Below are 23,558 nucleotides of genomic sequence, written 5' to 3' on the forward strand. Positions count from 1 at the left end.
AGAGCCCTGGGAGCTGCCCTCCCATCCTGCAGGGCGACCTGGCTCAGGGGAGGGAGGAGTCTACTAATAACCCCACCATCTTGTAGGACTTCCCCATTACAGAGCCCTCCCACCTGCCCCGGTGTGGAGGGGTGTGGAGGCATCGTAAGCATCGCCATCTGACAGAAAAAGACGCCTAGAGAGGTGCAGGACCTTGCACAAGGTAGGCAAGGCCCAGAGCTGAGCCATGGAGACTTCTGCTTTGGGAGGGCCCCAAGCCCAGCTGGACACCCACACTTCCTCCCCCAACTCTGGGTCTCCCTGCTGATGACATCTGCTGGGCACTGCCGCCTGCAGGAACTCAGTGCTGCTGCTGGGTCAGTGCAGCCTTCCAAAAGCCCTTGAGTTTCCTGTCAGATGTTCCCAGTCCATCTGCCTGACTCCAGGCCCTCCCGGACGAGGTTGTCTGGCCTTTCTACCAGGACCAGGACTCCAGCCCTGGGACCAGGCCCCTTTTCTGGCAGCCCACACAACTTCCTTCTTACGGTTTCTTATTTTTTCAATCTTAAGGCTGGGCGCTCAGCACCCTAGCTCAGGTCATTTTCTACCTTCTGGGACAAGAGGAGCCTCAGGGAAGCATTTAGGATCACCCTTTGGATGGTCAGAGGGGTGAAGGATCCACCTCCAAAGCCCCAAGGCCCAAGCCATTTGCTCCTGAGGCGAGAAGCTCCTCCAAGAGTCCCACTTGAGGAGCTTGGACCTTCCCAGGGACGCAGCATGGTCCAGGTGTGAGCATAAGAAACATGCAAACACACACAAAGAGAATTTTTATAAGTTTATTTGAGCCAAAACAAATGACAGTTGCCAGGACGCAAGATCTCAAATGCTCCGAGAATGACAGATTGGTAGTTTCTTTTGTGCATTTGAAATTAAGGCGGGAACATGAGGAGGACTGAAGGAAGGTGGCAGAAAGCACGGTGGGGACAGAGATACAGGACAGTTAATTATGCGCTCTCCTGCCGGTGGTCGGCTTCAGGAGGAGGGGCCTGAAGAGAGAGGCCTTTTCAAGAGGTGTTAGCTAGATGCAGGGAAACAATGGATGCTCTCGCTTAAAGCAAAGACAATCCTTTTACTGAAGAATTTACAGACTCTGGGGAGACGACCCACCACGACCTGCCCCACTAGGAATTTATGATCGAATCACCCTGTGAGGTTACTTTCCACAGAACTCCCTTTTCACCCGCAAAGGCATAACATGATTTCCCACACACCCCTACTGCCTCATGCCCCGGGTGCCACAAGCTGGGACATCAAGGAGAGGTTGTTTCTTGCTGGGCCTTACTCGCCTCCTCTGTCAAATGGTGCCTAATGGTCCCTGCCTGACCTTCCACTTGCGGTTGCTGTGGAGGTCAGGCCAATGAGTGTGGGAGCCTCTTGCTCTGGCCCAGTGCCTCTCCAGAGAGGATGTGCAGACTGCTTGCAGGCAGGTGCATTCAACAGCTGTGCCTGTCTCTGCATCCCCAGGACAGGTGAGGCAACAAGGTCAGAAACGTCCCCTGCCCTGGGGATGCATACAGTCACTGCTGTTGCATGCACATGCTCCAAGCCCAGAGGGAACTTTTATGAGTTTATTTGAGCTAAACTGATGACATATGCTGGGGAGCAAGATCTCAAACACTCTGAAGAATAACAGTTTTGCAGCTTCCCTTACGCACTTGAAAGTAGGTGTGGATACAAGGAAGACTAGCGAAAGCAAGGTGGGGTGGGGTTACAGAACAGCTAGCAGACCAGTGCTCTCTTGAGGGTTAACACCCGCTTTCAGGGTGTTACGTCTGGCATTTCAAAAGTGTGTTTGCCTAGATGCACAGGAACAATGGACAGGGCTGGCTCAAAACTTTTCACTAAAGAATTCATGGGCCTGGGCATGACTGAGCACCATGACATATAATCTGATCACCCTGTGAGTTTACTGTCCACAGAAGAACCCCTTTTTTTCCCTTCACAAGCGACAGAGGACAATGAGGGGACTGGTGAGCACCCGAGCAGTGCTTCAAGGCTTTGTGATGTGGCTATGGCAGTGCCTCAGGTGTAAGGCTGCCAGATTTAGCAAATACTTGGGACATACTTATACTAAAAATGATTCTTTGCTTATCTGAAAATCAAATGTCATTAGGCATCCAATGCTTTATCTGGTGACTCTACTTCCTGAGAGCTCCGGCTGACCTCGCATGCCCAAGCACGCCCACCTTTGGCTGGGTGGCTAAGGAAGAGACTGAGATGGTGTGTGGCTGTGTGGGACTGGGACAGGACATTGGTGGGATGGTATGTTGGCTGTGACAGAGTCTCCAGGAAGAGTGAGGATGTGCGTGACTGTGTGCCTCTCTGTAACTCCCTCAGGCTCCTGCAGCTGTCTCGAGTCAGGGTTTGAGCTGTTTGCTGAGGGAGGCCCAGCAGGGGCAGGAGACCTACCCTGAGCAAACACTTAGATCCGGCTCAGGAAGGGACTAGGACACAGAGCCCATTGCCACCGGCCACCAGGTTGTAAAGGAAGTATCCTTCTCAAGGCCAAGCCAGCCCTGGGGGCCTCAGAGTGCTCTGCCCTGTGCCTTTCCCAGGGGCCCATGGAAACTGCTCTCCACTCTGCTACTTCCTGGTGACATCACACAGGTCACTGCCCAACCTTCTAGAACAGTGCCTCCTAGGATACTGCCTTGTTGCTCCAGGCAACCTGGAAATTTTCTCCACCCAAACTGGCAAGGGCTTCCCCAGAGGAGGGGGTAGGGGGAGAAGGGACATCAGTGAGGGCCTTCTCCTCACCTCCAGAGGGAGATGGAGGCAGCCAGCCATCCGTCCGACTAGAGGGTGAGTAGGAGGGGTACCCTGAAGCAAGTCAAGGCTTGGGACACTGGGCAGAGGGTGGCCCTGGGGCTGAATCTTGAGGCAAAGAGAGGGTGGTGACTGTGTCAAGGTCACCCCCAGGGTAGTGTAAGAGCTGGGAGCCGTAGATTCTTATCTCTGCTTTGTCCCTGCTGGCTGGGCCTTTTTTCTCTCTCTGGGCAGTGAGGGGCTGGGGCCGAAGGACAGTAGTCTGAAGGTTTTAGTTCTGATGGGGACCCAGTGCAGGGAGTTGAAGGGAATGCTGGGGAATAGGCCGGGGATGGCTCCAGCAGCTGCCCTGCCCCTGCTCCACTGGCTTTCAGGGGGCAGTGTGCAAAGTCTGGCGAGAATCTCTCCAAGTGAGCCCCCGATCCCACTCCAGTACTCACAAACCTGAGGCACCAGAGGCCCCCATATAGACTCTGACTTGCTGTGTGATTCAGGAGCATCCTGTGCCTCCAGGAGACTCAGTTACTCTCTCTGTGAGGCACACACGTAAGACCCAGTGCTTGCTCAGCGCCCTAGGTAATAGTTCCTCACATTCCCCTGCCACCTCTCAGTTTTCTAAGCACCTTCTCCTCTGGAACACACTCCTGCCTTCCACGCCCACTCTGACTCCTGCTTGGTGATGCCCATTCTGTGGTGGGACCCAGACAAAAGAGAGACCTGGGCCTTGTCCTGGGGGCCCAAGGGGTACCTCCATCCACTTCCTGTGGAGGGGGCCAGTGGCTGGGACAGGGCTGAGGGGCACAGCAGGCTCACACTTTGTCAGCCTTTTCCACAGTTGATTTAACCTTTCATGAGAATCTTAACCATCATACCTACATGTTGTTACCTTAACACTTCCTGTTGAAAACTTGCCATTTTAGAATAGTTTATTCCTCCCTACTATCTTGCCTCCCACCCCCAGTTATATTTTTGATTATTTATTTGGGGGTGAAACTGACACACTACCACTCTTTGCAATAATTCTCAAAAAAGTAGGTATTACTATTCTAGAAGCTCAGAGAGGACATGCCACGTGCCCTTGGTCACATAGGTAGGAAATGGGATAGTCAGGATTTGAATCCAGGTCCACAGACCACTTGACTGCCAGACGATAGGAAGCAGGGTTGGCTGAGGCCTAGGACTCCTGTTCAGGCTCCTTCTCCATGGCCCCTCCCAGCTTTCCTGGGTTCACTCTTCGGTCCTTGAGCAGATCCTTTCAGCTGCTTGGGAGTGTTTGAGACAGGATATGAATCTGCTTTGATCCTGGCATGTTTGGGAAGCTGTCAAAACCCCTGAGCCAGAGACATCCAAATTCCTGGTAGGGGGGTGCTTGCAAAAACAAATTATTGATGAGTAGGATGGGGAGTGATGCCCCTCTGTCTACTGGCCAGTTAGCATGGCCTGAGCCTAGCACCCAGGGTTGAGCCCAGAGAGTGGCCATCTAAGCCCAGGGACACCAGGTCACCCACCATTTCTGACCCAAGACTGAAAATCATTCTTGGTTAATCTACGTTAGGATTTAAGTGATGATATGGTATTTCCGTCTCTATTTCCCTGTCTGCCTGAGACTGGCAGCTCTCTGGGTGTGGGAAAGCCCTTCTGTCAGCCTGTCCTCATTATTACCTCTTGCTGTCTGTCACGCCAGCCTGCCTTATCTGTTACCCTGGACTGGGTGATAGGCACGAGCATTTTACTGCCCTGGTGCCTGTGGACAGCTAAAATGTGTGTTGTTGGGGCCCTCGGAAGGCAGCAGCCACCAGGCCTGTGCTCCCCTCTGTTTTCCTCATGGCAGATCCTAGAGGCTACCGTTCCGTTCACAAAGCAGGCTCTGCTTACGTGTCTTGGTGTCTCCCACGAGCCCGAATGTGAAGCTTTCAGACAAAACCAGCGAGGCCAGGGCAGGGGCAGTGACTGCCTAGAGTTGGGGTGGAGGCAGAGGAGGTACACAGTGAGAGCCAGAGCCCCAGCCTCCTGAGACCAGAGCCAGCCCGCCTGCCACCCGCTCCCACGCACTTAAAGATTGTGGTTTAGGAGGGGAGGGGTGATTATCTGCCATCCGTACTGCAGATCTAAAGTCTCACTGTGGGCCCAAAACTCACTTTACAGGATTTCCTTTATAGAATACCATCTATAAAGGGACGTGATGGCAAGGAGTCACTTGTCATCCCATCCCTGCTGACCATCACCACTTTTGAAACATCTCAAAGCCCAAAGCTCCTCATGAAGAGACACCTGTATTTTCGAACCCATTGAACCCACTGTGATAACTCCTCATCTTCCTCTAGCGACTTTAGGAGAAGCTGTTCCATCCCAGAGCTCTAGAATGGTGAGGCTAGGAGGTTACACATTCTGATTGCCTCATTTTACAGATGGAAAACTAAGGACCAGAGCAGATAGGCAGCCAGAGCAGAGCAGAGAACCCTGTGATGGGAGGAGGCTGAGACCTGGGTTCTGGACAGGATGCTGAAGTAGGATGTACTCACTGTGTGACACTGGGCAAATGGTGGACACTTGTTGGGCCCTGTTAGCTGCCCATCACTCTGTGGTTAAGGGACAGTCACTGGGGTCAGTGAATATTCAGCCTTGGGCCCTCTGCCACACTGGCCAGGCCTCAGAAAAGTTGAATTATTGACTTCAGTTCACACAGAGCAGCTGGAGGCAGAGCTGGCACTAGGACCCAGAGGGCAGATGGCAGCCTCCCAGGCTGGAAGGGGTGGCTGGAGAGCTGGTGGACATATCTCCCCATGGCTATGGAGCATGGCCAGCTCTGCCTAGCAAGGGACATGGAGCCCCAGTGCTCTGGAGCCAGAGGCTTTTGAAAGCCTAGTCTAGTCCATGGGAGGTGTGTGGACACGCACATGGGTGCTCAGGAGGGGTGGTGATGGACAAGGGCCAGAGTCTCAGGCTGGAGGGTAGCCTTGTTAAAGCTCCCAGATGGGAGCGGAGATTTTGCCAGCCTGTGAACCTTTCGGCTAGTGGTTGGTCAGGAATGCAAGCTGTGGGCACCTCTGAGCTGCTCTTGATTGTGGTGGGGGGTGTGTGCCCATCCTTGGGTCTCTGGGGTGTTGTTTGGCCCGGGGTTCTCTGTGCTCTGGAGTCAGCATGCCTGTGTGTAAGTAGGTCGTTGCGGAGTTGTGCACCTGTGAGTATGGGAGGTGGGTGGAGAGAAGGGGGTCACCATTACCTTCCAGAGTCTCTATTCTAGCGCCTTCATGCCCCTCTTCTCAGAGCCCACTCTATCTTGGCCCCTCCCCGCCCTGTCTCCAAACCCTGCCTGAGAACGGGTCCTGCCCAGGTCAGGTCCCCTCCCGGAGGGCGGGGAGGGCGCTAGGACCCTGCGGGGCGGGGCGGGGCGGGGCTCCGAGCTCCGTCCGCTATACCTCCGCAGCCTGGAAAATACCGAGCTCCAGCGAGCGGTGGCCCCGAGCCCCCAGCCTTGCCCGGAGGGAGGGAGGGGGCGCGCGGGGCGGGGGGCGCGGGGCAGGCCGAGCGGCAGGACCACTGCTCCTCCCCCCAGACCCCCTGCGTGGCCCCGGGTCGCGGGGGTAGCGGTGGCGCGGAGGCTGCGGCGGTGCTCGCACTCCGGCCCCGGCGGAGCAGCGGGCACAGGTGAGCTGCCGGCCGGCGAGCGTCCACCCCGCGGGCACCCCGCCCCGCGCAGTTTCCGCGCCGGCGCCGCTGCCCGAGTGAGTTGAGCAGCCCGGCCAGCACCGCGCGGACACCTCCGGACCGTCCGTCACCTCGGTCCTGGCCTCTCCCGGGACCCGACGGGCTCTCGCAGCCCCTCCCCCCACACCCGACACGCAGCCCCCACTCCAGCCCCAGGGAGGTCTGGGGTCGCTCCTTGGGGATGCCCCCAGTGACTGCTCTTCGCCGGTTCGCTCTCCCCAGGGGCCAGTCCCTGCTCATCTCGAACTCTCCACCGCCCAGGACCCCGGACAGCCCCACCCGCGCCCCTAGCGCACTGACTCCGGTCCCCAAACCGGTCTTGCAGGTCCCAGGAAGGTGGCGTCAGCATCTGCAGCCGCGTCGACGTAGTTGGAACCTCCGCGGAGGACCCAGGAGAGCTGGACTAGGACCAGGGCCCTGGGTTTCTCCATGGAGAAGTCGGCGGCCTCAACAGAGCCGCAGGGGCCTCGGCCGGTCCTGGGCCGCGACAGCGTCCAGGTACCCGACGACCAGGACTTCCGCAGCTTCCGGTCAGAGTGTGAGGCCGAGGCGGGCTGGAACCTGACCTACAGCAAGGCCGGTGTGTCTGTGTGGGTGCAGGCTGTGGAGATGGATCGGACCCTGCACAAGATCAAGGTAGGGTTGCGCTCCTGCACGTGCAGCCTCACCGCCTCCGACAGGGACTCTCCTGGTCCTCCCTCAGAGTCACAGACACCTGCTTGTGCATTTCAGAACAAGCCTCTTGCCAGGAACCGGGAGGAGGCACAGTTTGTTCTATAAGCCCCCATCACACAGATGGGCCAACTGAGGCCTGGAGAGGGGGTGTGACTAGGTTTGTAGTTCAACAAGCTAAACCCAGGCTTCTGCATGCCCCTGCCTCATCCAGGGACGTGGACCGCTGCCAGGCCCATCCAGGAGAGTGACTCCCTCAGGGACCCCTCTGCCCCCACTAGCCTTCACCTGGTACCTGATCTGAGTCATTCAAGGTGGGAGACTGAGCCGTCTCTCCCTGGTTCTCTCATTCCAAGCTGGGTCTCTTTCCCTACTTTGCATACTTGGGTGCCAGGGACCTGATTCCTTCCTGCCTGGTGCCCTGCTCTTCCCCCTTCCCTCCCTGTCTGCTCCCTGAGTCTCCTGTAGGGACTTAGGGTTGGGGCTGGCAGGTCCTGAAGGCAGGGCTTGGATGTGCTTGCTTTACTCAGGGCCAGGCAGGGGGTGAGCTGGGGGGTGAGGGGGAGGCAAGAAGAGGCGGAGCACATCAGCCCTTTCGCAGCCATCAGCCCCGTTCCTCATAGCCCCATGATTTTTCTCTCTGCCTCATCAGGACAGGCTTAGAGTGTGGAACCCCATGAGCCCACCTCTCCTGGGGCACTAGATAGGGCAGAGGCTGGTGAAGACTCCGGTCCAGAGGCATCAGTCGCTGCCCCTAGCACATGTGGCCTTGTGTGAGTGCCACGTTTTGAGGGGGTTGGTCTCCCTGCAGTGGGCTCCTGGCAGTAGGCTGTGCCCTTTACCTCCCTTCCCCTTCCCTTGCCTCTCCCTTTCTGTGTCCTTCTGGAACTGTGAAGGTATGTGTTCCTGTTGCAAGGGATGGTGGGTCAGGGCCTTGGACTCAGACCTCCCGCCCTTCCCGCACTCCAGCCCCTCCTGCCTGGGCCCTTCTCTCAGACTTAGCTCAGACATCTCGGTCTCATCCCCAGAGATGTCTGACCCTCCGTCGTCTCATCTCTGACCTTGTGCCTTTCTGATCCCTTTATCTTAGTCATTTACAGCTTCGTCCATCTGTCCCCATGTGGCCCTCTGGCCACCCTCCCTGGTTTTCCTTCTCCCTTCTATGACCCTCTGCAATCTGCTTTTCCCTGTGGGACTCTCTACCCAGGCCTGAGGACCATGGACTAGAGGATGGTGGGCTAGAGGACCTTGCCTGGGGGCCTGACCTGTGTCTGAGCCTGAGGCGCAGGGAAGGGGAGGGCAGCTGGTACATGCCAGCTTGGCGCTCACTGAAGACAAGGAATAGGTCCTATCCCAGTTTGTGTCTCCTGCACCCAACACAGACAGAGCGGGGATGTTGGTTGAATGAAGGACGGAATGAAGAAAGGAACAAATTGAACAACTGAACGAAAGGTGAACAAGGTTGTTGTGAGAACAAGGTTGTTTTCCTGACCTTGACTTGGGAAAAGCTCAAGGATGGCTGCATGGCAGGGTGGGGAGTGTAGTCTCCTCACTGTGCTGGCTCTCCAGAGGGGGGAAGGGGAAGATCTGAACTGAGTCTAGTACTCCCACCCTGTGTCAACAGGGTGGAGCTTCCTCCTCCAGCTGCCTTGGTTAATGAATAAACCAACCTGGTTCAGGACTGGAGTTGATGGTCTGGGGGCCAGACCACCACTACAGTTCAGACTTGTCCAATAGCCTTCCCTGGGGGCGGAGGGGACCTGGAAAAATCAGGGTGTTGCGGGATTGTGGTTGGGGCAGTCACCCTCCCTAGCAGCCAGGACCCTGACCCTTCTTCCCTCTCAGACTGAGCAGAGACTGGAGGTGCCGAAGGGCCCTTGGCAATCCCCTGTTTCAGACTCCCCCCTCACTGGGGTGCAAGTGAGGACGCCGAGGTCCAGAGAGGGACAGGGGCCAGCCCAGTGTCATATAGCCAAGTTCCAGCAGAGCTGGGCTTGGAACCCAGATATCCAGCCTCTCAGCTTAGCCCTCTGTCTTATTTTTCTCCCAGTTGCTACCCTCCAGATCTGCTCCCTCCAGTGGGGTGAGGGTGGGGGGCTGTAGGTTGGGCAGAACTGGGGTGTCATGTACCCCACTCCTGATCCCCTCAGCACAGTCAGGTGGACCTCTGGGAGATGGACAGAAGTCCCTGACCTGCTCACCCCTAAAATTTCAGGAATACCCTTTCTAAGAGCCTCTATTTTGAGCCAAGCATTTTTCTCCAGCGTCTAATGTACCCTCAGGCTAGGCGTGGGCAGTGGTAGGCTCGTTTCTGTGCCACAAAGAAACTGAGGCAGAGAACTGTGATGACATTGACCTAAGGCTGCAGGGCAGCTGGGTAGAACCCAGGTCCACCTGGCTCCAGAGCCTCTTGCCCCTCTCTGCCTGGGCTCACATCTTAGTCAGCATTATGGCATTTGACCCCATCAATTACCATGTGAAGGACACCGTGTTCTCATCCCACTCTATTTTGACAAATGAGAAAGCTGAGGCACAGAAAGGGGCATGGCTTGCCAAGGTCACACAGCAGGTCTGAAGCCAAAGTCCCAGAGCTGATTGGGTCACTCCTGGAGGCTGGAACTCAATCACAGGTGTTTGTTGAACTTCTGCCTGCTCTCCCTCCTCCCTCAGGGGGCACTTTCTAGGCCCACCCGCCCCCTGGGCTGGGAAAGCCAGCAGCCCCTGGACGGGCCTGTACTGGTAATCACGGGGTGGGGGTGTAGATCTGGATCCAACTGTCTGTCTACCTGATTGATTTTCTCCATCTTATCTCCCTTCCCCCACGCTCCTGACTTATCTCCTCCTACCCCTGTTTCCAGAGGTCCCTGGTTGCCACTGTGGCACTGGGCCCAGCATTCGGTGCCAGGACAACGGGAAGGGGCTGCTGGAGGCCCTTTCCCTCCCTCTGGCCTCCAGCCTGGCCTGGCCCAAGGCCTGCGCTGTGCTCTGGGCACTGGAGAGGAGGCAGACGCCACCTCCTGGGAGGTCAGGCCCTGTCCCAGAGGCAGATGTCGAACACGCATCCTGGTCCAAGGCAGAGGGCAGCCTGGAACCTGAACCCAGGTCTCTCGGTGCCCAGGCCAGGCTCCCTGTGACTCCGGTAGTGCTGCGAGAGACAGGCGTCCAGAGGGCCTGTCAGTCAGTCGGGGCCAGCTGGGCAAGAGGTTGGCATCTTGCTGGCTGTGCTGTCCTCTTCTGTGTGTGTCACAGTGGGCACATCCCTGCCCCTCTCTGAGCTGTCTGTCTTTCTGTGTCATGGGGCTCTCTGGGCCCCAAGAGCCTCTGAACAGCCCCGGCAGTGTTTGTGCCGGGGCCTGTGGGAATGGAATGAGGAATGGGGGACAGAAAGCCAGAGGGAACATGGCCTGCCCAGCCCTGCTCGGTGCTGCTGTGCTCAGGCTCTCCAGTGCTGCTGTGCGCCTCGCCTGGCACCTGGCTGGCCGTGTGGGAGAGAGACAGAGACAGAGAGACAGAGGAAGAGATCTGGCCCTTGTCCTCAGAGGTTTTCAGACCCTGGTGGGGAAAGGGTTGACAATTCCAAGTGACCCCTGTCTACTCTTGGAGCAGGCAGACCCTGAGGCAGGAGTGGGCTGGGTGGGAAGGGGCTTGAGGGGCTCGGTGGCTGGAGTAGGGGTGGGTGATCTCTTGGAGGAGCGTGGCTGAGAACCTGAGGCTCCTGTTGCCATAGGAAGCTGGGCAGCGGGGACCTGTCTTCTCTGACTGCCTGTCCTATGGCTCCTCCCCTTCCCCCTTGGAGAAAGCTCCAGTAGCCCCTCACTGCCCTGTCTCATTATCCACCTGCTCCCCACCCCCCACCCAAGCTCTCAAGCCAGTGCACAGTCCTGTCAGCTCTCGGCACCTTATTCTCTCTGCCTTTGAAATGAGGGGTCAGGGGTCATCTCAGGGATTCTCCAAGGGCCCTTTTCACTTGTACAAGTCTGTGGGACTCAGAAGGTCATGAGGAAGGTGGGGGCAGGAGTGGGGCCAGGTGTTTGGTCTTTCTGCTGTGTCTTCACAACTGTCCTGTGGCATAGGTCTTATTAAGCCCATCAAACAGATGTGGAAACTGAGACTCAGAGCAGGAATTTACTTGGGCAAGGCCAAATAGAAAGTGGCTGAAGCAGGATCAGAACCCAGGTCCTTGAGTTCAAGGCTGAGACCTCTAAGGCTGAGATCTCTCTGCTCCCTTAGGCCTTTCTGTCTCCAAGACCTGGTGGCTCATAACTTTCTCTCTCTGCTCACTTGGGTCTTGCTGTGCTGTGTCACTGCAGGAGGGCATCCTGGAGGGGACCCAGCTGGGCATGAGCCCAATCTTTGCTGTGTGACCTTGGGGGTCATTTCACCTTTTAGAGTTAGTTTTCTTATCTGTGGTGGCAGAGCTGGGAGTTAGTCTGGTTTTAGGGCTTTGCATTCGGTGAGTTCAGGTGCAGGGTGGGCCTCTGTCCCCTCTGGGCCTCAATTTCCCCATTTCTACAGGAAGTTGCTGGGCAGGTGGTCTGTAGAGGCCATCCTGGCCTTAGGCCGTGGTAAGGGGTTGTGGACACAGAGTAAGGGCAGATAGCTAAGGCCTTGCCAGTCTTTAGGTGTGTTGGGCGGGGGGGGGGGGACGGGGGGGGAGGATGCTCAGAAAGGGAAAGGTCAGAAGTGGCTGGAGGCTTTAGAGAAGGCTTCCTGGAGGAGGTGTGTGGGTCAGTTTGAGGCTGTAAGTAAGAGAAAACTGGGTCCAAAGTGCCAGCCCCATGGCCATAGGCAGGTTGCTGCCCCCTGCCTGGGCTTTTACTTTTTCATCTGTCAAATGTGGATGGCAGTGCTGCCCTGCCTGTCCCAGGCATTTCATTTGTTCACTCACAAATTTAATGGGCATTCACTTACAGCACCTCTGCCTGGCTTTGTGCTGGAGGTTGGGGACAGAGAGGGGAATCAAACTTGAGCCCTGCGCTCAAGGAGCTCCCTATTTGGGTGCTGCGGCTGCCACTTGTCACGGGAGCTGTGGAGACCCAGAGCGGGGTTCTGAATCAGCCTTGGGGGCCTGGGAAGACTTCACAGAGAAGGAACACTCAGGTGGTCCCTTTTGAACTGGGTGGAGAAGGAGGCATACCAGTTTGATAGTGCTGGGAGCTGGCCGTGCAGAAGAACAGCTATACGGAGGAGGCAGGAAACAGGGCGGTGCGTTAGGAGAACTGCAGGCGACTGGTGTGGGGCTCGGATCTTGGGGCTGGAGGTGTTGAGAGAGCTAGACTGAGGAAGGCCCCTAGGACTTGGATCCTGGAGCTCTTGGGGTTTCAGGGGAGGATTTTACATAATGCCGTGGGAGGAGGAGGCTGTTGCTGTATCGTCTGGACAGAGGGCCCGAGGCCTGCACTAAAGGAGGCATTGCTAGAAAGTAGTAAGGGATTGCATCCAGAGAGAGAGAGCTGGGAGAGACAAAGGGTGGGACATGCCGGCCACAGGGTAGCCCTTTGCAGTGTGCCAGTTGGGGAGTGTTGTTCAGGTTGAGGTGTAGATGTGCAGCCCCCTTGGTGCCTTTTTGGGGACAAAGAACCCTGTGAATGGGAGTAGGGCAGGGGGTGGGGTGGGTGCCTCTAGTCGGTGTCCCCTGGGGCTAGAAGAGCCCCCAGCCGCCAGGCTGGCTCTGTGCCCTCCATGCCCAGCTCCTCAGGCTCTGGCTTTTAAATTTTAACGAGCCTCAGCTCAGTTTCCAGTTGAAAGTCTTTAAAGTTTCAGGAGATAAGAGAAAGGAGGGAGTCCAAGAGACAGATGGGTCTTATTTCTTCCCCTACGTCCCCACGCCTGGCTAGGCCACCTGGAGCCAGAGTTGAGGCACCATGACCCCACGCATCTGGCACTCTTTGGGGATCTGGGACCTCCCTGGGCCACTCTAGCCTGTTCCTGAGAGACTGGTGGCCACAGGCCTGGGTGCCAGGTTGTCACCGACATAGACAGGGATAGAAACCCTATTCCAGCCATGACCCCTGACCTGGACAGATGCGCATGCTCCAGCAACAGGTGGGAGGAAAGCTGCTCAGACCAGGTGGCAGGCTCGAGGTGCCTCCCTTTATCTCTCCTGGCATGCTTGGGCTGGTGTTGATACTCTGGAGCCCCTGGAGCTTCAGAAACACAGGCAGTGGAAAAAAAGTAGTGGGTCCAGAATTTAGTGGTGGGTCCCATGCCAAATGCAGGCTCTTCTCACCTGTCATTAAAGAGAGCCTGGAGCAGGTGGCATGTGGCACGGGGCACAGAGCAGCTGGAGCAGTTCTCTGGGGCTTTAGCTTAACTATTACCTCTCTTTCTCTCAGCCTGGGCTCCGTGCAGTCAGGTAGGTACTTGCTACCTGTGCTGTCTCTAGAATCTTTATGTCCTGGGGCAGGAGAACAATGCTTGCACATGTACACCCCACATTACCCCGATACACAGGGGGAGTGAAGGGGTGAATACCCATGCAGTGCCCAGGCTATTTAGTTTCATCCTTTCATTGCACATCCTCCATCTTCCCCTGGTTCCCTGAGATCCCCTCTACCACCTCCAGGATCCCCCTTCTCAGTCCTTGGACTCTCTCAGATTGCGTGGGACCTGGTATTGGGCCAGGGAGGTGATGAGGTGGAGCCTGACAACCAGAGGGGATGGTATTTCCTTGTGTGTTTCTCCAACATTCAGTCATTCAATACATATTTATTGAGCACATACTATATGCCAGGTTTTGTGTTATATCCAGGAACTTAGTGGCAAACCAGACAGATTAGGCCCTGCTGTCATGGGTTTACATCTTGAGGGTGAGATAAGCAAAACAGAAGCAAGCAGTAAGTAAATAAGACACCAGATGGTGGTTGTGTGCTTTGAGGACAGGACAGTGTGATGGGGGTTGTCTGGCCTTCTGTGTGTGGGCGTTCTGTGTGGAGCTGGGTTGTGGGTGATTGTGTCCTTATTGAACACATGCTGGTGCTCCTGTGAGGTTGTGTGTGCCGCTGAGTGTGAAACTGTGTGTGTTTCTATGTCTGGTCTTACTCTGCGTGTGAGTCACACCCCCTCACTGCAGCAGAGCTGTCTCTGATCCAGTTACATCTCCTCAGCTGTCTCCTGGCGGCTCCTGCCCCCTGCTCTGTGCAGCTCTGACTCTGCGGAGGTTTCCTCCCTGCCCCCATCCAGCCTCCTGGCCTGGCCTCTGGGCCTCTCTCTGGGTCTCAGAATCTCTCCGAGGGGTATGTTTCCTATTCCTGTCTCTGATGGTACTGCCTTTGCCTTAATCCCTTATCCTTTTCCCCCATTTTTTTTCTGTCCCAGTTGTTTATTCATTCAACAAATTTCTCATGTCTCCCACATACCCTGTTAGCTACTATGCTGTTGCTGGGGACCAGACACAGATTGGACCCAGGCCCTGCTCTCCAGTGCTAGTGAGAGACTGATGTGACAGCCCTCTGTGAGAGCTCAGGCTGGGGGAGACCGGGGCAGCAGGAGTCTGGGGGGGAGGGACTGGGAGGCCAGCAGGAGCCAGGCAGCAAGTTGAGAGGGTCTTGGTGGGTCCCTCAGGGAGGTAGACTCCCAGGGGCAGAGGCACGGGCTAAGGGTAAGGAAGGAGTGCAGCCAGAGTCAGAGCGAGGAGGATGCTTTGCAGTGAGGGTTTGCTGAAGGCAGAGAGAGAGGCAGCAGAGGCTTTCAGGCTGGTCAGTGCCATCATTAGCTCTGGGTTTCAGAAAGCTCCCTGGCTGCAGGGGACAGATAGTCCTGGGAGCCAGGAGATGAGGATGTGTCTGCAGTACTCCAAGCAAGGGTGGCGAGGCCTGCCTGGGGTTGTGAGGAGGAGCTGCTGGGAAGGCCCTGGCTGAGTGGAGTCCCAGGGATGGCAGTGGGGGACGAGTCCAGAACCTTGCCTGGGTTCCAGGCACAGGAGGGGAGCGGAGCAGGCCTTGGGGTAGACATGACAACAGTGGTGGACACGGTGCACATGAGAGGCCTGTGCGCTGTCCGGGGGCTGATCCCCAGGAGGCTGTTGAAGAAGCAGTCTGGAGTTTATTAGAGAGGTTTGGGGACATTAGGCCACTGGAACCCCTGAAGGGACCCCTGCAGCCCAGGGGGACCTTTATCCAATTTGTCTTTGTCTTGATGTCTGTGTGTAAGCCTGGCCTTGTCTTATCTTTCTGGTCTCTTGTCACCCCCTCCCTTTTCTTCCAGGCCCACCCACTCTCTGCTTTTTCTCAGCTCTCCCTCTTCTGTCTGGCTTCCTCACCTCCCCCAGGACTGGAGCTCCAGACCAGGAGGTCAGCTTCTGAGACGTCAGCAGGATGTTCCTCACTGCTCTGCTGCAGAGCTGGGGCCTGCTGCTCGGGAGCCTGGGGGATGGGGGTCCAGGTAGACGAGGTGGGGGGAGGGAGAAGGAAGGAGGCCGAGCAGCCATGAGTCATTTAGCCCTGGATGGAGAGCCGCAGAGGGCCCAGCTTGGTCTGCCTGAGCAGACCCAGGAGCAGACTCAGGGAGCTCTGTCTTGGGGCAATGTAGCAGCGTCCCATGCCCCGCAGAGTCTCAGATGGGCCCCACTTTTGGGGAGAAGATGGGTTGGGTATATTATTTTATTTTTTAAAGGTTTACTTTATTCTCATTTGAGAGAGAGAGGAGAAGGGAGATAGAAACACTGATGTGAGAGGAACATGGATCGCTTGCCACTCGCCTGTGCCCCAACTGGGTATTGAACCCGCAACCTAGGCATGTGGCCTGACCAGCAAGTGAACCAGCGACCTTTCAGTTGCAGGATGATGCTTTAACCAACTGAGCCACAGTGGCCAGGGCAGGGGGTATCTGATTTTAGACCTCCTTCTTTTCAGAAGAGCGGGCCGCAGGACTCGTCTAGCCATTTTGCAAGTGGGAATACTGAGCCTGAGGTGGGGGAAGGAGACCCTGCATTGGGCCCACCACACCACACGTGCTCTCTGTATCCTTCCGGCTGCCCCCACTGCAGGCAGAGCCAGCCCCAACAGCCACGCCCCTAGTGTGGAAGCCCCAGGGACAGTCCTCCCCTGGCCAGGGGCTGGCCTGCCTGAGATTCCCTGGTCCTCCACAGAGCAGAGCCTGGTTATTGGGGAACAGCTTTGGGGGCAGACTTTGGGTCACAGTGGGTTCCAGGTTGTTCCTCCACTTCACCTTTCTGAGCCACTGTTTGTAAATGGGCATAATCTTCCCTCCTAGGTAATTGAGAGGGTAGGACTCGGTGAATTTGCAAAGCCCCTATCACAGAGCATGGGGCAGAGCTGGCACACTATTCACATTTGCTGAATGGACGAAAGGATGAACAGTCTGAGGCACCCAAGGGACAGCTCTGTTTCCTCCAGCTCTATCCGCATTCACTCAGGTTACCTCATGGAACTGTGTGAGCCCTCTCCTTCCCCCATCCCATTGAGGCTGTTCCAGGCCCTGGGCTCACGTCAGCTCCTCTGCCAGGAGTCTCTTCCTCCTTCTAACATGTGGGTGCTGTCTGCTTTCTCTTCATCCCTTAGGACTCCACGTAGGTGCCCCTCCCTGAACCTTCAGCCCCAGCTCCCCCCTGTCCTTGCCCCGACTGCCCAGGGTTGTCATGCCTATGCCCCGGCCGGAGGGTAGAAGGGCCCTGAGCCCCCTGGCTCCACTTCCAGCATGGCCATGCAATGCAGAGCCTTTCCAGAGTGACTGAGCGTCAGCATGGGCAGCCTCAGGCCCCATCTTAGCTGAGTCCTGGCTTCCATGTCCAGGGAACAAGGACCTTGAGATTCTGGATATTCTTTTTTAATTTTATTTTTATTTTTATTTTTAACCTCACCCGAGGACATGCTTATTGATTTAGAGAGAGAGAGGAAGGGAGGGATGGAGGGGGTGGGGAGACAGAGACAGAGACAGAGACAGAGAGCTATCGATGTGAGAGAGAAACATCAATCGATTACCTCTTGTATACGCCCTGACCCTGACTGAGGATCGAACCTGCAACCTAGGCATGTGCCTTGACCAGGAATCACCCCTGTGACATTTTGGCATATGGGACAATGCTTGATCAACTGAGCCACCTGTCCAGGGCAACTGGACAACATTCCAAACTTAAGAAAATTCATATATAGTTTCTGTGTCTTATATAAACTATATTGTATCAACAGTAACAAGAATCCAAAAATGAAAAATAAATCACCCAGAGCCTTAATTTCTGTGTGAAACTTTTTCTATGTTCCTTCTAGCTCTCATTCAAGGGTGTAGATAATTCATACATTGTTTAGACCAGCAATTTTCAACCAGTGTGCGGCCGTACACTGGTGTGCCACAAGAATTTCTGAAACATGCAGTATCTGACTATTTAGTCAGGGGCACTGACCTCTCTTCCCTGAGATTGTCAAATAAGACAATGATGACAGCCAGCACAACAATAGCTGTCTGCTGTGAATGAACAAAAATTTTTTTGTCAGAGCAGCAAAAAATATATGTCTTGGTGTCAGAGCAGCAAAAAATATATGTCTTGGTGTGCCGTAGAATTGTAGTAATTAGTGTATGTGTACCATGAGATGGAAAGGTTGAAGACTGCTGGTTTGGACTATGGCATAGATAGAGGTTTTTTTTGTTGTTTTTTTTTTAAGATTTTATTTATTTATTTTTACGGAGGGAAGGGAGGGAGAGAGAGAGAGAGAGAGAGAGAGAGAGAGAGAGAAACATCAATGTGCGGTTGCTGGGGGTTATGGCCTGCGACCCAGGAATGTAACCTGGCTGGGAATCGAACCTGGGACACTTTGGTTCCCAGCCCGTGCTCAATCCACTGAGCTACGCCAGCCAGGGAGATAGAGGTTTATATTCTCCTTTTTTCATTTAAGTTTGCATCTGTGAAAGTTTCTCACATTGCTGAAGGATTATTAATTCGTGAACATTTCTGGCAGCCACTCCTTGCCAAGCCTGTCCTGGGTTTTGAGGGTTCAGAGCCGGCTCGGCGCCTGCCCCTGCCTCCCCGCTGGGGGAGCCCACAGTCCTCCATAGCTGCCAGCAATTCTTGAGGGGATGTGTCATCCTTTTCTGTAACTTTTGGTTTAGGTTTTATTTATTTTTATATTTTACTGTTGTGTTATTACAGTTGTCCTGATGTTTCTCCCATGGCTCTCCCCTGCCCCCTCACCCCCCTCCCACAGTCGTCCCCTCCCTGTTGTCCGTGTCATGGGTCATCCATACATGTTCCCTGACTAGACCCTCCCCCTTCTTTCTCCCTCTCCGCCTTCCCCCTTCCCTCAGGTCATGGTCAGTCTGCTCATTATTTCCATGCTTCTGGTTCTATTTTGCTCATTTGTTTTGTTCTTTAGGTTCCTGTTAAAGGTGAGATCATATGGTATTTGTCTTTCACCACCTGGCTTATTTCAGTTAGCATAATGCTTTCCAGTTCCACCCATGCTGTCTCGAAGGGTAGGAGCTCCTTCTTTCTTTCTGCTGCACAGAATTCTATTGTGTAAATATACCATAGTTTTTTGATCCACTCATTTACTGATGGGCACTTAGGTTGCTTCCAGCACTTGGTTATTGTAAATTGTGCTGCTATGAACATTGGGGTGCATAGGTTCTTTTGGATTGGTGTTTCAGGGTTCTGAGGGTATAATCCCAGCAGTGGAATTGCTGGGTGAAAAGGCAGTTCCATTTTTAGTTTTCTGAGGAAATTCCATACTGTTTTCCACAGCAGCTGCACCAGTCTGCATTCCCACCAACAGTGCACTAGGGTTCCCTTTTCTCCACAACCTCTCCAGGACTTGTTGTTTGTTGATTCATGATGGCCATTCTGATAGGTGTGAGGTGGTATCATTAAGGTTTTAATTTGCATCTCTCTGATGATTAGTGATGCTGAGTATCCTTTCATATGTCTCTGGGCCCTCTGAGGGCCCAGATGTTCATGTCCTTTGCCCATTTTTTAATTGGATTAGTTGTCTTCCAGGTATTGAGCCATATGAGTTCTTTATAGCCAGCACAAATAATGCCCCTTTTAAATCACAACATCACAAGCATGTAATTCTGTGACATAATAGTATCACATCCAAGCATATCATATGCCATTTTAGACAAAATGTTCAAATTAAAACTATAAGTTATTACACCCATATTATTACTCTTTTCAACCATACTCAAGCAGCCATTACTTCTGCCAGACCCTGTCTTTTGGAGACCAAACCCTTGTCTGAGGTGTCATTGGCAAATATGTTTTCCTATATGGTTGGTTCCCTTTTCATTTCGATGGTTTTCTTTAGCCATGCAGAAGCTTTTTATTTTGATGAGGTCCCATTTGTTTATTCTTCCCTTTATGTCCCTTGCCCTAGGGGACACAGTGAAAGTGTTGCTGCGTGGGATATCTGAGATTTTCCTGTCTGTGTTCCCTCTAGGACTTTTATGGTGTCACACTTACATTTAAGCCTTTTATCCATCCTGAGTTTATTTTGGTGTGTGGGGTAAGTTGGTGGTCTAGTTTCATATTTTTGCACGTACCTGACCAGTTCTCCCAACACCATTTATTGAAGAGGCTATTTGTACTCCATTTTATTCTCCTGCCCCTTTACCCAATATTAGCTGACCATGGAGACGTGGGTTTCATGTGTCATTTCTGACTCAGCCAGGCCCTGCTGGGGGTGGTGGGCAGGGTCGTTCTCCAGCACACGAGGCATTTTGCTAATTACAAGAACAATAATGTCCTCATGAATATTGTAACAGTACTTTTTCTTATTTTGTATTTTTTTCCCTGAGTATAAATTTTTGGTCCTGGTCCCGGGAACTAAGGTGAAAGATACATTTTTATTATTTTAAAAATATTTGCTGAGCGCGGGCTGTGAACCAAAGCATCGCAGGTTCGATTCCCAGTCAGGGCACCTGCCTGGGTTGTAGTCCACGGCCCCCAGCAACTGCGCATTGATGTTTCTCTTCCTCTCTCTCTTTCTCCCTCCCTTCCCTCTCTAAAAAATAAATAAATAAAATCTTAAAAAATATATATTTGCCAGAGTACTTTTCAGGATAGTGAAACCCAGATTTGCTGTCACTCACTGTACCAGTTTTACCACACCCTCACAAGCAGGGGGTATTATATATATTTTTGCTAATTTACTAAGTATAAATTGGTACCTCAGTACAATTTTACTTTACTTTTCTTTAACTATCAGAACCATGAAAGATCTTACAACGAAGTCCTGGGGTTGCCCCTGGATCTGTCTCAGACATGCCTTAGCCCTACACCCCATTTTGTGAGGATGATGGCAGAAGTGGTAATCAGCTTCAAGTGCCCTAGGGGTTTTCACAAGCATCCTGGAGTCAGGCTAACTCTTCTCCGAATTCCATAGCCCCAGCACTCTTGACTCTGGAGGTCAAGAGAAGCTCCCACGGGCACTGCCTCTTTATTGGCTCACCTGTCCAGTCTACTGTTCAGGCAACAGGTCTTTGCTAAGCTGTGCGGGGCCCAGGGGATGTGGGGGTGAACAAGGGGCCACGGCACTGCAGGTGCATCAGTGCATCCAGTGTGTGCTGATGGAGCCAGGCATGGGGCTGGAGGGCTGGTTCCCCAGCCCAACCTGCATAATTTAGGGACAGGGCAGGCTGCCTGGACAGGGGTCAGCCGGGCCAAGTTTGAAGACAAAATAGGAAAGGAGCCAGCGAAGGAAGGTCCTGGGAGTATCAGTAGACCGCTCTCCTCCCGCCCCCACCCCACCACTGCTTCCCCTAACTCCGGTGTCAGTGCCCGAGTGCTGCTGTCCAGACATCAGAGGGCATGGAGGAAGGTCTGAGAGGGGTCTCCCTTCTAGGGGCCCCAGAAACCCAGAAGCAAGGGCAGGGGCTCTATCAGCCTGTCTCAGTGCTGGCCCTGTGGGCTTTGGGAAGGGCAGAGTGGAGGGCCCTGAAGCCAGCAAGCAGGCAGTGAGCAGGCCCTGGGTGGAGAACCCAGAGCAGGCAGGGAGAAGGGGTCCCTGGAGCTGGTCTCAGCATCTCTCAGCCCCCGTGGGACAGGAGGGGGTGTGGTGTCTGGCTGTGGTGGAGAGGGTGGTGTGTGTGTCGGGGGCGGGGGGGGGGGCGGGGAGGGGGTCTGTACTGGGCCCTGGTATAAGAAGGCCACCCACCCGCTCCTTGTTGGTCTGCTCTGTGGAGAGAGAGGGGGCTTTTTTGTTGTTCTTAATGTTGTTCCTTGTCCCTGTGTATCTTGGCTGCCCTTTGGGGACCATAAGGAACGTGGTCCCCTGAGCAGGGCCTGAGAAGTCAGGAAAGCTGTTGGAGTCGGGGCTGGAGGAAGGGCAGCTGCTGAGGCTTTACATCCAAGCCTCATTTAATCCTCACAGCTCTACTCTGAAGGGAGGATTATCTCTGTGTGAGAGATGGAGATACTGGGACACAGAGCTGGAGTCCTTTGCCCAAGCCAGGGCCCCCCAGGCAGGATGTGGCCGGGGCAGAGGCCTGTCCAACCCAGACAGTTCCTGGAACTGCTGAGTAGACTGTAAGCCTGTGGGGCCTGGCCAGGCCTGACGGGGCAACGCCATGGCTGAAAGGTTCTCAGAGGGGCTTCCAGGGGTAGAGCTGCAGAGCTGGGACTGCTGGGGGTTGGGCAAGTGCAGCCCTGCCTTTGAATCCAGTGAAGTCTGAGCAAGGAGTCAGTGACCTCATTCAGACGAAGAACCTCTGGGCTTCGCCTCCCTGGTGAGCAAGCCCTCTGAATTCAGTGAGCACTGCATAATAACCATCAGTTAGCTCAGACAGTCTCCAGTTGCAGCCGGGCCAGTCTTGCTCCCTGATGAAAGTGGCAGAATGTCCTGACACTTTGGGGTCAGGCACATGCAGGCTCTGGTTCTCTGCCTCGTCACTGTTTAGCCGTGTGGCCTTGGTCAGTCATTATGACCCTCTGGCCTCACTGTCTGCATCTGTAAAATGGAAATGATGACACCCACTGGGGGTACCGGGACGGTAAGAGATGGTTTCTCCACAGGATGCAGTTTGGTGTCTGTAACAGTTGGCAGAGGTGGTCTGGCCTAAATTTTAGCCCCTGTGGGGTCCGTAGCCCAGTGCAGCACAGTCTGTGCTGCTGTATCCTTTGTGGGATAATAAATTAGTGACTTGAGCACATGGTAGTGGTTATCGAGGTTGTGGCTGTTGCTTGGGGCTGGATTGAGTTGTTACTTAGTGCCTAGGAGGACTTCCTCTGATTTGAATATGGTTCTGTTGGGAAAGGGCAATTGCCTGTTACTCCTTTTACCAAACTGCTAAAATGCAGCATGGGGAGAAGTCAGCACAGCCTGAGGGGTTGAACCCAAATGACCCCATTACCCTTCTCTGGCCTCAGTTTCCCCAGTGCAACCCAAAGAGTCGTGGTGGAGGAGGGACTTTGGGAGGGACTATGCCAGGTGCCCCACATAGCCCGTGGGCAGGGATACTGGAGACCTGCTGTGTGAGGTCTCGGAGTGGGAGCCAGACTCAAGTTCACTTGTCCGTCTCAGTTTGCTTGTTACTGCCCTGGCCTCTGGCCCTCAAGGCCATACCACAGCCCCATGGGGGTGACCTGACTGACTTCTTTCCCCCTCTCTCAGGTCAGCCATCTCCCCGGGTCCTGGGCGGTACCGCTGCCCCCCCTTCCCTCCTCCCATGGAGACCCTCCTCTAAGGCTAAGTGTTAGGAAGTCTCCCAGAGAAGTGCCCACTAGGGATAGGGGAGAGGGGAGGGGGAGAGTGAGATGCAGCTTCGACCCTGGGCCCTGCTCTGTACATATTTAGTGAAGCCTCCAGGCCTTTGAACCCACCAGTCTCTGTCTGAAGTGTCCTGTCCCCTTGTGAAACTTCAGCTCCTTCTCCTTTGAGACTCCCTCACCCTCTGCTCCCATGGTTCCCTCACCTCCGCCCGCCATCCCCCAACACTGCACATTCTCTGTGGGGATTTTGTGTCTGTGTCTTTCCTACCACCCACCTGTTGGGGCTCCTCTGGGGCAGGGCCCAGGTCCGGTTTGTCTCTGGGTCCACGCTTCCCAGTTGCAGGCCTGCAAGAAGCGGACTCCCAAAAGTGGTGAGTGGATGGATGGAGGGGCAGGGCCAGAGTGAGGCAAGAGAGGTGCTGAGGGCACAAAATAAAGGACGCACGTGTGACCTAGTCCTGGCCTGTGGGAGGGTGAACAGCTGCTTGAGGGAGCCCACAGGAGCAATAACAGTTACCCTGTTTTGAGTATTTGCTATGTATATTTGAGTATTCTTTACTATATTTTAGTATTTATGGAAATTATCTCATTGAATGTAATCACAACATCCCCATGCCATAGGTTATTAGTATCCCTACTTTTCTTCCTTTTTTAAAAAAAGATTTAATTTATTTTATTTTTATGGAGGGGAAGGGAGGGAGAAAGAGTGAAACAT

At 54.4% G+C, this 23,558-nt stretch overlaps 1 protein-coding gene and 1 long non-coding RNA gene across 5 annotated transcripts in view; both read left to right on the forward strand.

Annotated features, from left to right (window-relative positions):
• The first annotated feature begins 2,705 nt into the window (after window positions 1–2,705).
• Window positions 2,706–23,558, forward strand: part of STARD10 (StAR related lipid transfer domain containing 10) — a 30,427-nt gene continuing 9,574 nt past the window's right edge. Inside the window, exons 1-2 of one of the 4 annotated variants that reach the window (XM_028516608.1) lie at window positions 2,706–2,841; window positions 6,839–7,149. In XM_028516608.1, the coding sequence (XP_028372409.1) occupies window positions 6,943–7,149 (207 nt within the window). In that variant the 5' untranslated portion in view covers window positions 2,706–2,841; window positions 6,839–6,942. Of the gene's footprint in view, window positions 2,842–5,581; window positions 5,687–6,253; window positions 6,454–6,510; window positions 6,531–6,838; window positions 7,150–23,558 lie in introns of those variants that run through there. The other 3 variants (XM_028516609.2, XM_036028853.1, XM_036028854.1) reach the window with 3 other exon arrangements.
• Window positions 17,659–18,253, forward strand: LOC118501270. Its single transcript, XR_004903894.1, has 2 exons — window positions 17,659–17,778; window positions 18,009–18,253. It is a non-coding gene; the product is annotated as an uncharacterized LOC118501270 (long non-coding RNA).

The sequence above is a fragment of the Phyllostomus discolor genome, chromosome 6 (genome assembly GCF_004126475.2).
Source record: "Phyllostomus discolor isolate MPI-MPIP mPhyDis1 chromosome 6, mPhyDis1.pri.v3, whole genome shotgun sequence".
Classification (NCBI taxonomy): domain Eukaryota; kingdom Metazoa; phylum Chordata; class Mammalia; order Chiroptera; family Phyllostomidae; genus Phyllostomus; species Phyllostomus discolor.